At 60.6% G+C, this 13,992-nt stretch overlaps 1 protein-coding gene across 2 annotated transcripts in view; it reads left to right on the plus strand.

Moving 5' to 3' along the window:
• LOC144953973 (E3 ubiquitin-protein ligase UBR4-like) overlaps positions 1–13,549 on the plus strand; it is a 34,697-nt gene extending 21,148 nt beyond the window's left edge. Inside the window, exons 15-21 of one of the 2 annotated variants that reach the window (XM_078884566.1) lie at positions 1,127–1,444; positions 4,604–4,753; positions 6,037–6,324; positions 8,038–8,116; positions 9,757–10,026; positions 11,692–12,053; positions 13,233–13,549. In XM_078884566.1, the coding sequence (XP_078740692.1) occupies positions 1,127–1,444; positions 4,604–4,753; positions 6,037–6,324; positions 8,038–8,116; positions 9,757–10,026; positions 11,692–12,053; positions 13,233–13,514 (1,749 nt within the window). In that variant the 3' untranslated portion in view covers positions 13,515–13,549. The remainder of the gene's footprint in view (positions 1–1,126; positions 1,445–4,603; positions 4,754–6,036; positions 6,325–8,037; positions 8,117–9,756; positions 10,027–11,691; positions 12,054–13,232) is intronic. The other variant, XM_078884567.1, reaches the window with a different exon arrangement.
• The last annotated feature ends 443 nt before the right edge of the window (positions 13,550–13,992 follow it).

Consider the following 13,992-nt stretch of genomic DNA (forward strand, 5'->3'; position numbering starts at 1 on the left):
GACACCCACAGACTCACCACAGAGAGACCCACAGACTCACCACACAGACCCACACAGAGACACCCACAGACTCCACACACACAGACCCACAGACTCACCACACAGAGACCCACAGATTCACCACACAGAGACCCACAGACTCACCACACAGAGACCCACACAGAGAACCACACAGACTCACCACACACAGAGACCCACAGCCTCACCACACAGACACCCAGACTCACCACACACAGACACACAGATTCACCACACACAGAGACCCACACAGAGACCCACAGACTCACCACACGCAGAAACCCACAGACTCACCACACACAGAGACCCACACAGAGACCCACAGACTCACCACACAGAGACCCACAGACTCGCACAGAGACCCACAGAGACCCACAGACTCACCACACAGAGACCCACACACTCACCACACAGAGACCCACAGACTCACCACACAGAGACCCACAGACTCATCACACAGATACCCACAGACTCACCACGCAGAGACCCACAGACTCACCACACAGAGACCCACAGACTCACCACACAGAGACACCCACAGACTCACAACACAGAGACCCACAGACTCACCACACACAGACCCACAGACCCACAGACTCACAGAGACCCACAGACTCACCACACAGAAACCCACAGACTCACCACACAGACACCCACAGACTCACCACAGAGAGACCCACAGACTCACCACACAGACCCACACAGAGACACCCACAGACTCCACACACACAGACCCACAGACTCACCACACAGAGACCCACAGACTCACCACACAGAGACCCACAGCCTCACCACACACAGACACCCACAGACTCACCTCACAGAGACCCACAGACTCACCACACACACAGACCCACAGCCTCACCACACACAGACACCCACAGACTCACCACACAGAGACCCACAGCCTCACCACACACAGACACCCACAGACTCACCTCACGCAGAGACCCACAGACTCACCACACACAGACTCGCCACACAGAGACCCACAGCCTCACAACCGACGAATCCGCGCTCCGTTTCTCTCCCATCGACAAACCACCGCTCACCCCCCGCCCCTCCCCACCGCCTCGCCCCCCCCTCGCCCCCCCCCCCCCCCGCCCAGCCCCCCCAGCCCCCGTCCCCGCCGTGCGCGGCGTCGTCCCTGACCTCGAGCGCGACAGCGAGCGCCCTCCTCGCCTCCGGAGCGGTGGATCACTGCCTGCTCGTGCTGCGCTCGCTGCTCGACTTTTGGCGCGGGCTGCAGCCGGATGACGACTCCGTCGCCGGCGCTTCGTCCTCCTCCTCGTCATCCGTGGGGGGCCCGGCGGTCGTGGGGGGGGGCGGAGGAGGGGGGGGAGGGGCGACTGCTCAGCTGCTGCGACCTCACGCCACAGCTCCCCCGCCGGACATGAGCCCCTTTTTCTTGAGGCAATACGTGCGGGTGAGTGGGGGGGTGAGTGGTGGGGTGAGTGGGGGGGTGAGTGGTGGGGTGAGTGGGGAGAGTTGGGTGAGGCGGGAGAGTGGGGTGAGTGGGGTGAGTGGGGTGAGTGGGGTGAGTGGCGGGTGAGTGGCGGGAGAGTGGCGGGAGAGTGGGGTGAGTGGGGAGAGTGGCGGGAGAGTGGGGAGAGTGGGGAGAGTGGGGTGAGTGGTGGGGTGAGTGGGGTGAGTGGGGAGAGTTGGGTGAGTTGGGTGAGTGGCGGGAGAGTGGGGTGAGTGGGGTGAGTGGGGTGAGTGGGGAGAGTGGGGTGAGTGGCGGGTGAGTGGCGGGAGAGTGGCGGGAGAGTGGGGAGAGTGGCGGGAGAGTGGGGAGAGTGGGGAGAGTGGGGTGAGTGGTGGGGTGAGTGGGGAGAGTGGGGAGAGTTGGGTGAGTGGGGAGAGTTGGGTGAGTTGGGTGAGTGGGGTGAGTGGGGAGAGTGGGGAGAGTTGGGTGAGTTGGGTGAGTGGCGGGAGAGTGGGGTGAGTGGGGAGAGTGGGGAGAGTGGGGTGAGTGGCGGGTGAGTGGGGAGAGTGGGGTGAGTGGGGTGAGTGGGGGGGGGTGAGTGGGGAGAGTGGGGTGAGTGGGGAGAGTGGGGGGGTGAGTGGGGTGAGTGGGGGGTGAGTGGTTAGAGTGGGGGGGCGAGTGGCGGGTGAGTGGGGGGTGAGTGGGGAGAGTGGGGGTTGAGTGGTGGCGGGGTGAGCGGCGGGGGGGGTGAGTGGGTGGGAGTGGGGGGTGAGTGGGGGGGGGGGTGGAGTGAGTGGGGGGTGAGTGGCGGGGTAAGTGGGGTGAGTGGGGTGAGTGGCGGGGTGAGTAGCAGGGTGAGCGGCGTCGGGCGAGCAAGTTGAGTTGGGTGGGGAATACAAAAAAGAGCTTCATCGCTTCTCAGATTCCTCCAATGTGAGTAGAATAATGATCACGTGTCCATCTCTTTAACTATATATGTGTGTCTCTGTCTTGTGTGTGTGTGTCTCTCTGTGTGTGTCTCTGTCTCTCTGTCTTGTGTGTGTGTATATCTCTGCGTGTGTCTCTGTGTTTCTGTCTTGTGTGTGTGTGTATATTTCTTTGTGTGTCTCTATGTCTGTGTCTTGTGTGTGTGTCTCTGTGTGTGTATATCTCTGCGTGTGTCTTGTGTGTCTGCGTGTGTGTATATATCTCTCCGTGTGTCTCTGTGTCTTGTGTGTGTGTCTCTGTCTTGTGTGTGTGTGTGTATCTCTGCATGTGTCTCTGTGTCTCTGTCTTGTGTGTGTGTGTATCTCTGCATGTGTCTCTGTGTCTCTGTCTTGTGTGTGTGTGTATCTCTGCGTGTGTCTCTGTGTCTCTGTCTTGTGTGTGTGTGTATCTCTGCATGTGTCTCTTTGTTTCTGTCTTGTGTGTGTGTGTATCTCTGCGTGTGTCTCTGTGTCTCTGTCTTGTGTGTGTGTGTGTATCTCTGCATGTGTCTCTTTGTTTCTGTCTTGTGTGTGTGTGTATCTCTGCGTGTGTCTCTGTGTTTCTGTCTTGTGTGTGTGTGTATCTCTGCGTGTGTCTCTGTGTTTCTGTCTTGTGTGTGTGTGGGTATCTCTGCGTGTGTCTCTGTGTTTCTGTCTTGTGTGTGTGTGTGTATCTCTGCGTGTGTCTTTGTGTCTCTGTCTTGTGTGTGTGTGTGTATCTCTGCGTGTGTCTCTGTGTTTCTGTCTTGTGTGTGTGTGTATCTCTGCGTGTGTCTCTGTGTTTCTGTCTTGTGTGTGTGTGTATCTCTGCGTGTGTCTCTGTGTTTCTGTCTTGTGTGTGTGTGTATCTCTGCGTGTGTCTCTGTGTCTCTGTCTTGTGTGTGTGTGTATCTCTGCGTGTGTCTCTGTGTCTCTGTCTTGTGTGTGTGTGTGTATCTCTGCGTGTGTCTCTGTGTTTCTGTCTTGTGTGTGTGTGTCTTTGTGTTTCTGTCTTGTGTGTGTGTGTGTGTATCTCTGCGTGTGTCTCTGTGTCTCTGTCTTGTGTGTGTGTGTATCTCTGCGTGTCTCTCTGTGTCTCTGTCTTGTGTGTGTGTGTATCTCTGCGTGTGTCTCTGTGTTTCTGTCTTGTGTGTGTGTGTATATCTCTGTGTGTGTGTCTGTGTCTTGTGTGTGTGTGTGTCTCTGTGTGTGTCTCTATGTCTGTGTCTTGTGTGTCTGCGTGTGTGTGTATATCTCTGTGTGTGTCTCTATGTCTGTGTCTTGTGTGTGTGTGTATATCTCTGTGTGTGTCTCTGTCTGTGTCTTGTGTGTCTGCGTGTGTGTGTATATCTCTGTGTGTATATCTCTGTGTGTATATCTTTGCGTGTGTGTCTCTGTGTCGTGTGTATATCTCTGTCTGTGTGTATATCTCTGCGTGCGTCTTGTGTGTCTCTGTCTGTGTCTCTGTGTGTGTGTGTATATATATCTCTGCGTGTGTCTCTGTGTTTCTGTCTTGTGTGTGTGTGTATCTCTGCGTGTGTCTCTGTGTTTCTGTCTTGTGTGTGTGTGTATCTCTGCGTGTGTCTCTGTGTCTGTGTCTTGTGTGTGTGTGTATCTCTGCGTGTGTCTCTGTGTCTGTGTCTTGTGTGTGTGTGTATCTCTGTGTGTGTCTCTGTGTCTGTGTCTTGTGTGTGTGTGTCTATCTCTGTGTGTGTCTCTGTTTCTGTCTTCTGTGTGTATATCTCTGCGTGCGTGTGTATCTCTGCGTGTGTCTCTGTGTCGTGTGTATATCTCTGCGTGTGTCTTGTGTGTCTGCGTGTGTGTGTATATCTTTGCGTGTGTGTCTCTGTGTCGTGTGTATATCTCTGCGTGTGTCTTGTGTGTCTGCGTGTGTGTGTATATCTTTGCGTGTGTGTCTCTGTGTCGTGTGTATATCTCTGTCTGTGTGTATATCTCTGTGTGTATATCTCTGCGTGCGTCTTGTGTGTCTCTGTCTGTGTCTCTGTGTGTGTGTGTATATATATCTCTGCGTGTGTGTCTGTGTGTATATCTCTGCGTGTATATCTCTGCGTGTGTCTGCGTGTGTGTGTGTATCTCTGTGTGTATAACTCTGCGTGTATATCTCTGTGTGTCTGCGTGTGTGTGTGTATATCTCTGTCTGTGTGTATATCTCTGCGTGTGTCTCTGCGTGTGTCCGCGTGTGATTTGCCTGCAGGGCCACGCTGCGGATGTGTTTGAGGCCTACCCACAGCTGCTCACAGAGATGGTGCTGCGGCTGCCGTACCAGATGAAGAAGACCGCCGACGCAGACCCCTCCCTGCCGCAGCCGGCGTTCGACCACGCCTGGTTCTACTACCTTTGCGAGGTGTGGGGCACGTCACGGTGGCTGTGGGTGGGATGTTGACGACCTCGCCTGGTTTACAGGAGGTCGTGGGTTCGATCCCCATCTTGATGAGATGTTGACTACCTCGCGTGGGCTACAGGAGGTCGTGGGTTCGATCCCGATCTTGATGAGATGTTGACTACCTCGCCTGGTACGCAGGAGGTCGTGGGTTCGATCCCCATCTTGATGAGATGTTGACTACCTCGCGTGGGCTACAGGAGGTCGTGGGTTCGATCCCGATCTTGATGAGATGTTGACTATCTCGCGTGGGCTACAGGAGGTCGTGGGTTCGATCCCCATCTTGATGAGATGTTGACGACCTCGCCTGGTACGCAGGAGGTCGTGGGTTTGATCCCGACCCTGATGAGATGTTGACTACCTCGCCTGGTACGCAGGAGGTCGTGGGTTCGATCTGTGACCCTGAAGAGATGTTGACTACCTCGCCTGGTGTACAGGAGGTCGTGGGTTCGATCCCGACCCTGATGAGATGTTGACTACCTCGCCCGGTATGCAGGAGGTCGTGGGTTCGATCCCGACCCTGATGAGATGTTGACTACCTCGCCTGGTACACAGGAGGTCGTGGGTTCAATCCCGACTCCTGACAATGCCTGCTGCTGCTGCTGCTGTATATTTTGATGACAAAGCAGAGACACCCGCAAATTCACCACACAGACCCACGGACTCATCACACAAACTCACCACACAGAGACCCACAGGCTCACCACACAGAGACCCACAGGCTCACCACACAGAGACCCACAGACTCACCACACAGAGACCCACACAGAGACCCACACAGACCCACAGGCTCACCACACAGAGACCCGCAGACTCACCACACAGAGACCCACAGACTCACCACACAGAGACCCACAGGCTCACCACACAGAGACCCACAGACTCACCACACAGAGACACCCACAGGCTCACCACACAGAGACCCACAGACTCACCACACAGAGACCCACACAGAGACCCACAGACTCGCCACACAGACCCACAGGCTCACCACACAGAGACCCGCAGACTCACCACACAGAGACCCACAGGCTCACCACACAGAGACCCACACAGACCCACAGATCCACCACACAGACCCACAGACCCACCACACAGACTCACCACACAGACTCACCACACAGACCCACCACACAGATACCCACCACACAAACTCACCACACAGACTCACCCAACCCATCAATGAATAACCAATAACCTCTCACTCCGTTCTCCCCCCCCACCACCCCCACCACCACCACCCCCAGTACCTGATGACGCAGCAGCAGACTCCGTTTGTGCGCCGCCAAGTGCGCAAGCTGCTCCTGTTCATCTGCGGCTCGAAGGAGCGCTACCGCCAGCTGCGCGACCTTCACGCGCTAGAATCGCACATGCGCTCCGTGCACCGTCTGCTGGAGGAGCAGGGCCTGCTGGCGCGGGGCGGTGGTGCCCCCATCGCGCTGGCGAGCGCCGCTACCCTCGTAGGGCAGGGCGTGCCCGGTGGTGGTGGTGGTGGTGGAGGGCCCACGCTGCAGTACGACACGCTGGTGGGGCTGGTGAGTTGTGTGTGTGGTGTGTGGGTGGGTGGGTGGGTGTGTGTGGTGTGTGTGGTGTGTGGGTGGGTGGGTGGGTGGGGGGTGGTGTGTGGGTGGGGTGTTTGGTTGGTGGGTGGATGGGTGGGTGTGAGGGTGGGTGGGGGGTGTGGGTGGGGTGGGGGTGGGGTGGGTGTGGGGTGGGGTGGGTGGGTGTGTTTGTTGGGTGGTGAGTGGGGTGGGTGGGTGGGTGAGTGTGGGTGGATGTAGGGTGGATGGGTGGGTGGGTGTGTTTGTTGGGTGGTGAGTGGGGTGGGTGTGTGGGTGGGTGAGTGAGTGTGGGGTGGGTGGGTGTGTGGGTGGTGAGTGGGGTGGGTGGGTGTGTGGTTGGGTGGGTGGGTGGGTGTGATTGTTGGGTGGTGAGTAAGGTGGGTGGGTGGGTGAGTGTGGGTGGGTGTGGGGTGGTTGGGTGGGTGTGGGGTGGATGGGTGGGTGGGTGTGTTTGTTGGGTGGTGAGTGGGTGGGTGGGTGAGTGTGGTTGGGTGTATGTGGGGTGTTGGGTGGGTGGGGTGGGGGTGTTTGTTGGGTGGGTGGGGGATGGATGGGTGGGTGTGTGTGGGTGTGTGTGGGTGTGTGGGTGGGTTTGTTGGGTGGTGAGTGAGTGGGGTGGATAGGTGGGTGTGTGGTTGGGTGGGTGGGTGTGGGGTGGGTGGGTGTGTGGTTGGGTGGGTGTGTTTGTTGGGTGATGACTGGGGTGGGTGGGTGTGGGTGAGTGTGGGTAGGTAGGTGGGGTGAGTGTTGGGTGGGTGTTGGGTAGTGAGTGGGGTGGGTGGGTGGGTGGGTGTGTTTGTTGGGTGGTGAGTAAGGTGGGTGGGTGAGTGTGGGTGGGGTGTGGGTGTGTGGGGTGGGTAGGTGGGTGTGTATTGAGTGTTTGTTGGGTGGTGAGTGAGGTGTGTGGGTGGGTGGGTGTGAGTGTGGGTAGGTAGGTGGGGTAAGAGTGGGGTGGATGTTGGGTGGTGAGTGGGGTGGGTGGGAGGAGGGTGAGTGTGGGTGGGTGGGAGGTGGGTGGGTGGAGATGGTAATGATGATGTTAGCGAGTAGCACCTATGAAGGCTGGCACGGCACACGAGGGGGTGGGTGGCCAGCACCACGTTCGCCCTCGCCACCACCACCACCACCGTCACCACCACCGCCCTCGCCACCACCACCACCACCGCCACCGTCACCACCACCGTCACCACCACCACCGTCACCACCACCACCACCACCACCACCGTCACCACCACCACCACCGTCACCACCACCACCGTCACAACCACCACCACCGTCACCACCACCGTCACCACCACCACCGTCACCACCACCACCGTCACCACCACCGTCACCACCATCACCACCACCACCACCGTCACCACCACCACCACCGTCACAACCACCAACGTAACCACCACCGTCACCCCCACCACCGTCACCACCACCCCACCACCTCACCACCACCGTCACCACCACCGCCACTGTCACCACCGCCACCGTCACCACCACCGGCCACCGTCACCACCACCGTCACCACCACCACCACCGTCACCACCACCACCCCACCACCCCACCACCTCACCACCCCCACCACCACCGTCACCACCACCATCACCACCGTGCCGACATTGGTAGGCGCTGGCTGACGTACCCCCCCCCCCCTCTTTCTCTCTACCCCCCCACTGTACCCCCCCCTCCCCCCAGATGGAGCACTTGAAGGCCTGTGCGGAGGTGGCCACTCAGCGCACCGTCAACTGGCAGAAGTTCTGCTTGAAGGAGGACAGTAAGTGGGGAGGGGGGCGGGGTTCGTAGTGGCCTGGTCTGTCCAGGGGGTTCACAGCGGCCTGGTCTGTCTGAGGGGGTTCATAGTGGCTGAGATGGCTGTGCCACACAACCACCGACCCAGTCACTCACCCACTCATCCACTTACTCACCTAGCCCACTCACTCATCACCCATAACCACTCGCACACCACCCACTCACACCCACCTCACCCACTCACTCACCCACTCCACTCACTCATCATCCACCCACTCACCACCCACCCACCCACCAGCACCACTCACTCATCCACCCATTAAACCACTCGCACAACCACCCACTCACCCATCCAACCACTCATCCACCCACTCATCCACCCACTAATCCACCCACTAATCCACCCACTCACTCACTCACTCATCCACCCACTCACCCAGCCACCACTCACTCATCCACCCATTAAACCACTCGCACAACCACCCACCCACCCACTCACTCACTCATCCACCCACTCATCCACCCACTAATCCACCCACTAATCCACCCACTCACTCACTCATCCACCCACTTACCCAGCCACCACTCACTCATCCAGCCATTAAACCACTCGCACAACCACCCACTCACCCATCCAGCCACTCGCCCATCCAGCCACTCACATGCCCACCCATCCAGCCATCCACCCACTCACCCACCCACTCACTCAGCCACCACTCACTCATCCACTCATCCAAAAACTCGCACAACCACCCACTCACCCATCCAGCCACTCACCCACCCGCACACCCATCCACCCACTCACCCACCCACTCACTCACTCACCCATTCAGCCACTCACCCACCCGCACACCTACCCACTCACCTATCCAGCCACTCACTCACCCATCCAGCCACTCACTCACCCACCCATCCACTCACCCACCCGCACAACCATCCACTCACCCATCCATCCAGCCACTCACCCACCCGCACACCCACCCACTCACCCACTCACTCACCCATCCAGCCATTCACCCACCCACTCACTCACCCACCATCCACTCACCCACGCGCACACCCATCCAGCCACTCACCCACCCGCACACCCACCCACTCACTCACCCACCCATCCACTCACTCACCCACTCACTCACTCACTCACTCACCCACCCACCCACTCACTCACCCACCCATCCACTCACCCACCCACACAACCATCCACTCACCCACCCACTCACCCACCCACCCACCCACTCACTCACCCACCCACCCACCCACCCACTCACCCACCCACACAACCATCCACTCACCCACCCACTCACCCATCCAGCCACTCACCCACCCGCACACCCACTCACTCACTCACCCACTCACTCACCCATCCAGCCACTCACCCACCCGCACACCTACCCACTCACCCATCCAGCCACTCACTCACTCACCCATCCAGCCACTCACCCATCCAGCCACTCATCCACCCACTCACACCGCACACCCACCCACACAACCACCCACTCACCCACCCGCACACCCAGCCACTACTCGCACACCCACTCACTCACCAACCCACCCACCCACTCACCCACGCCTCTCACCCTTCGCACACCCGCCTCCTAACCCCTCCCTCTCACCCCCCCCCCTCACCCCCCCCTCACCCCCCCCCTCTGTCCCCCGCACGATCAGCTGTGCTCTTCTTCCTGTTCCAAGCGAGTTTCCTGTTGGACCCGGGCGTCTCGCCGGTGCTGCTGCAGCTCCTCACCAGCGCGCTGTGCGGAGGTGGTGGAGGATCTGGGAGCGTGGGTGGACGCTCCGCTCCACCTCCTCCACCTCCACCACCTCCACCACCTCCACCGCCTCCACCACCTCCTCCCGCTCAGCAGCAGCAGCAGCAAGGTGGAGCGGCTGGTGCCCGAGGTCCCGGAGCAAGGAGGGAGCGCAGGGAGGAGAAAGATGGTGAGGAATGGGGTGTGTGTGTGTGTGTGCACGTGTGTGTGTGTACATGTGTGTGTGTGTACACGTCTGTGTGTGTTGATGTGTGTGTGCGTGCGTGTGCGCGCGCGCGTGTGTCGTGTGTACATGTCTGTGTGTGTGTACACGTATGTGTGCGTGTACACGTCTGTGTGTGTTGATGTGTGTGTGCGTGTGTCGTGTGCACGTGTATGCGTGTACACGTGTGTGTGTACACATCTGTGTGTGTGTGTTCACGTCTGTGTGTGTGTGCGTGTACACGTCTGTGTGTGTGTACACGTCTGTGTGTGTGTACACGCCTGTGTGTGTACATGCCTGTGTGCACGTGTATACACGTCTGTGTGTGTTGATGTGTGTTTGTGTGCGCACGTGTATGTACACGTGTGTGTGCGCGTGTGTACACGCCTGTGTGTGCGTGTGTACACGCCTGTGTGTGCGTGTGTACACGCCTGTGTGTGCGTGTGTGTACACGCCTCTGTGTGTGTACACGCCTCTGTGTGTGTACACGCCTCTGTGTGTGTACACGCCTCTGTGTGTGTACACGCCTCTGTGTGTGCGCGTGTGTACACGCCTGTGTGCGCGTGTGTACACGCCTGTGTGCGCGCGTGTACACGCCTGTGTGTGTGCGTGTGTGTCCACGCGTTGTGTGTGTTTGTCTCTCTGCCTGCTGCGTACAGCCCAGCCCGGCTGTGTCTGTCAGTGGTGGGGGTGGGGGAGGGGTTCATAATGGCCGTCCTACATCAGTTTCATGGACCGTGTGTGCGTGCGTGTGTGCGCGCGTCTGTGCGTGACTGTGCGTGTGTGTGTGTGTGCGTGCATTCCTCACCACCCAATTCATTCGTACGGAGTGTCTGATTTTCGTTGATTTTATTTTGCCAATGATTGCCTCCCCTACCCACTCACTCATCCACTCACTCATCCACCCACCCACCCACTCGCTCATCCACCCATTTACTCACCCACACATTCACTCACCCACCCACTCACTCATCCATTCACCCACTCACTCATACACTCGCTCATCCACCCACTCGCCCACACATTCGCTCATTCACCACCCCACTAACTCATCCACCCACCGATCCACCCACCGATTCACCCACACATTCACTCACCCACCCACTCACTCTTCCACCCACTCACTCTTCCACCCACACATTCACTCACCCACCCACTCATCCACCCACACACTCATCCACCCACTCACTCATCCACTCACCCACTCACTCATCCACCCACGGATTCACCCACCCACCCACCCACTCACTCCCTCATCCACCCACCCACTTACTCCCTCATCCACCAACCGAATCACCCACCCACTCACTCTCCCACCCACCCCACCATCCCACCCACTCACTCACTGATCCACTTACCCACCCACTCATCCACCCACCCACTCATCCCACCCACCAATTCACTGATCCACTCACCCAACCACTCATTTTACCCTCCCCCCATCCACCCCCCCACCTCCCCCCCCCACCACCCACCCCACCAACCAACACCCCACCACCCCCCCACCCCACCACCACCCACCCCACTACCTCACTACCCCACCACCCACCACCACCCCCCCACCCACCACCCCACCCCCCCCCCCACCCCCCCCCACCACCACCCACCACCACCCCCCGCCACCCACCCCAGAGCTTACGTTCAGTCTCCTGTCCCCGCTGGGTGCGTGTGTGTGTGCCGCGGCACGTGCCTGCGTGCGCGCCTGCTCCTGCGCCTCTCCTCCCGCAGATCCCGCCGACGTCACCGCGGCTTCGTCGGCATCGTCATCGTCGGGGGGGGGGGGCGGGGGGGGCAGCCTCGTCGTCGTCGTCGTCGTCGTCAGGCGGCGTAGCGACCCCGAGCGAAGAGGAGCGTCTGAGCGCGCTGCTAGCGGCCCAGGTGAACGCGCTGGCCGACCGCGAGACGCTGGGGCGGTTCGTCCGCAGCTTCCTGTTGGAGTCGAACGCCACGGCCGTGCGCTGGCAGGCACACGCGCTGGTGCTGCACATCTACCGGTGGGTGGTGGGGTGGGTGTGGGGGGGGTGGGGTGGGTGGGTGGTGGGTGGGTGGTGGGTGGGGGGGGTGGTGGGTGGGTGGGGGGGTGGGTGGGTGGTTGGGGGGGGGTGATAAATGGGTTGGGTGAGTGGGTGAGATGGGTGGGTTGAGTGGGTGGGTGGGTTGGGTGGGTTGGGTGGGGTGAGTGGGTGGGGGGGTGGGTGGGTGGTTGGGTGGGGGGTGAGTGGGTGGGTGAGTGTGTGGGTAGGTGGGTGGGTGGGTGGGTGGGTGGGTGGGTGGGTGAGTGAGTGAGTGGGTGGGTGGGTGGGTGAGTGTGTGGGTGGGTGGGTGGGTGGGTGGGTGGGGGGGGGGTTGGTGGGTGAGTGGGTGGGTGGGTGGGTGGGTGAGTAGGTGGGGTGGGTGAGTAGGTGGGTGGGTGAGTAGGTGGGTGGGTGGGTGAGTGAGTAGGTGGGTGAGTAAATGATAGGTGGCTGGCTGGGTGGGTGAGTCGGTGAGTGGGTGAGTGGGTGGGTGGGTGAGTGGCTGGGTGAGTAAATGGGTTGGGTGGGTGAGTGGGTGGGTGGGTGGGGTGGGGTGAGTGGGTGGAGTGGGTGGGGTGGTGGGTGGGTGGGTGGGTGAGTGGGGTGGTGGGTGGGTGGGTGAGTGGGTGGGTGGGTGGGTGGGTGTGTAGTGGGTGGGTGGGTGGTGGGTGTGGTGGGTGGTGGGTGGGTGGGTGAGTGGGTGGGGGTGTGGTGGGTGGGTGGGTGGGTGGGTGGAGTGGGTGGGTGGGTGGCTGGGTGGGTGGGTGGGTGGGTGGGTGGGTGGGTGGGTGGGTGGGTGGGTGAGTGGGTGAGTGGGGTGGGTGGGGGGTCAACCGCTGTGCCACCACTCACCTCTTTCTCCCCCCCACCTCCCCCCCACCTTCCCCCCCACCTCTCTCCCCCACCTCTTCCTCCCCCTCTTCCCCCCCACCTCTCCCCTTACCTCTCTCCCCCCACCTCTCCCTCCACCCTCCCCCCCCACCTCCCCCACCTCTCCCCCTCTCCCCCCCCCCCCTCCCCCCCCTCCCCACCCCTCCCCCTCTCCCCCCCCACCTCACCACCCCTCTCACCTCTCCCTCCCCACCCCCACCTCTCCACCCCCCACCCCCCCACCCCTTCCCCCACCTCCCCACCCTCCCCACCTCCCACCCCCCACAGCAACTCAACGCGCTCCCAGCAGGAGTCCCTGCTGGACCTCATGTGGTCTCTGTGGCCCCAGCTGCCCTCCTACGGGCGCAAGGGGGCCCAGTTCGTCGACCTGCTGGGCTACTTCTCTCTGCGGGGCCCCCGCGCCTCCGAGGGCCGCCTGCGGGACTACACGCGGCTTGCCGTGGGAGTCCTGCGGGCGCAGAACGTGTCCCTCGCCCGGCACCCCACGTCCAGTATCTACACGGCGCTCGCCGCCCTGGTCGACTTCCACGGACACTACCTGGAAAGTGAGCCGTGCCTCGTGTGCAACAATCCCGAAGTGCCGTTTGCGGTGAGTTTGGCGGGGCGGGGCGGGGCGGGGCGGGGAGGGGCGGGGCGGGAGGGGGGGGGTGGGTATCCCCGTCGGTAAATCGTGGTCGCTTGGACGCACGGACAGTCACCACGAAGTACATGTGCAAGAGCAATCGGAAGGGTGGGTGGGTGGGTGGGTGAGTGAGTGAGTGGGTGGGTGAGTGGGTGGGTGGATGAGTGGGTGAGTGGGTGAGTGGGTGGGTGGGTGGTGGGTGGGTGAGTGGGTGGGTGGGTGAGTGGGTGGGTGGGTGAGTGGGTGGGTGAGTGGGTGGGTGGGTGGGTGAGTGGGTGGGTGGGTGAGTGGGTGGGTGAGTGGGTGGGTGGGTGAGTGGGTGGGTGGGTGAGTGGGTGGGTGAGTGGGTGGGTGGGTGAGTGGGTGGGTGGGTGAGTGGGTGGGTGAGTGGGTGGGTGGGTGGTG

Source organism: Lampetra fluviatilis, unplaced genomic scaffold (genome assembly GCF_964198595.1).
Source record: "Lampetra fluviatilis unplaced genomic scaffold, kcLamFluv1.1 SCAFFOLD_831, whole genome shotgun sequence".
In the NCBI taxonomy this organism is placed as follows: domain Eukaryota; kingdom Metazoa; phylum Chordata; class Hyperoartia; order Petromyzontiformes; family Petromyzontidae; genus Lampetra; species Lampetra fluviatilis.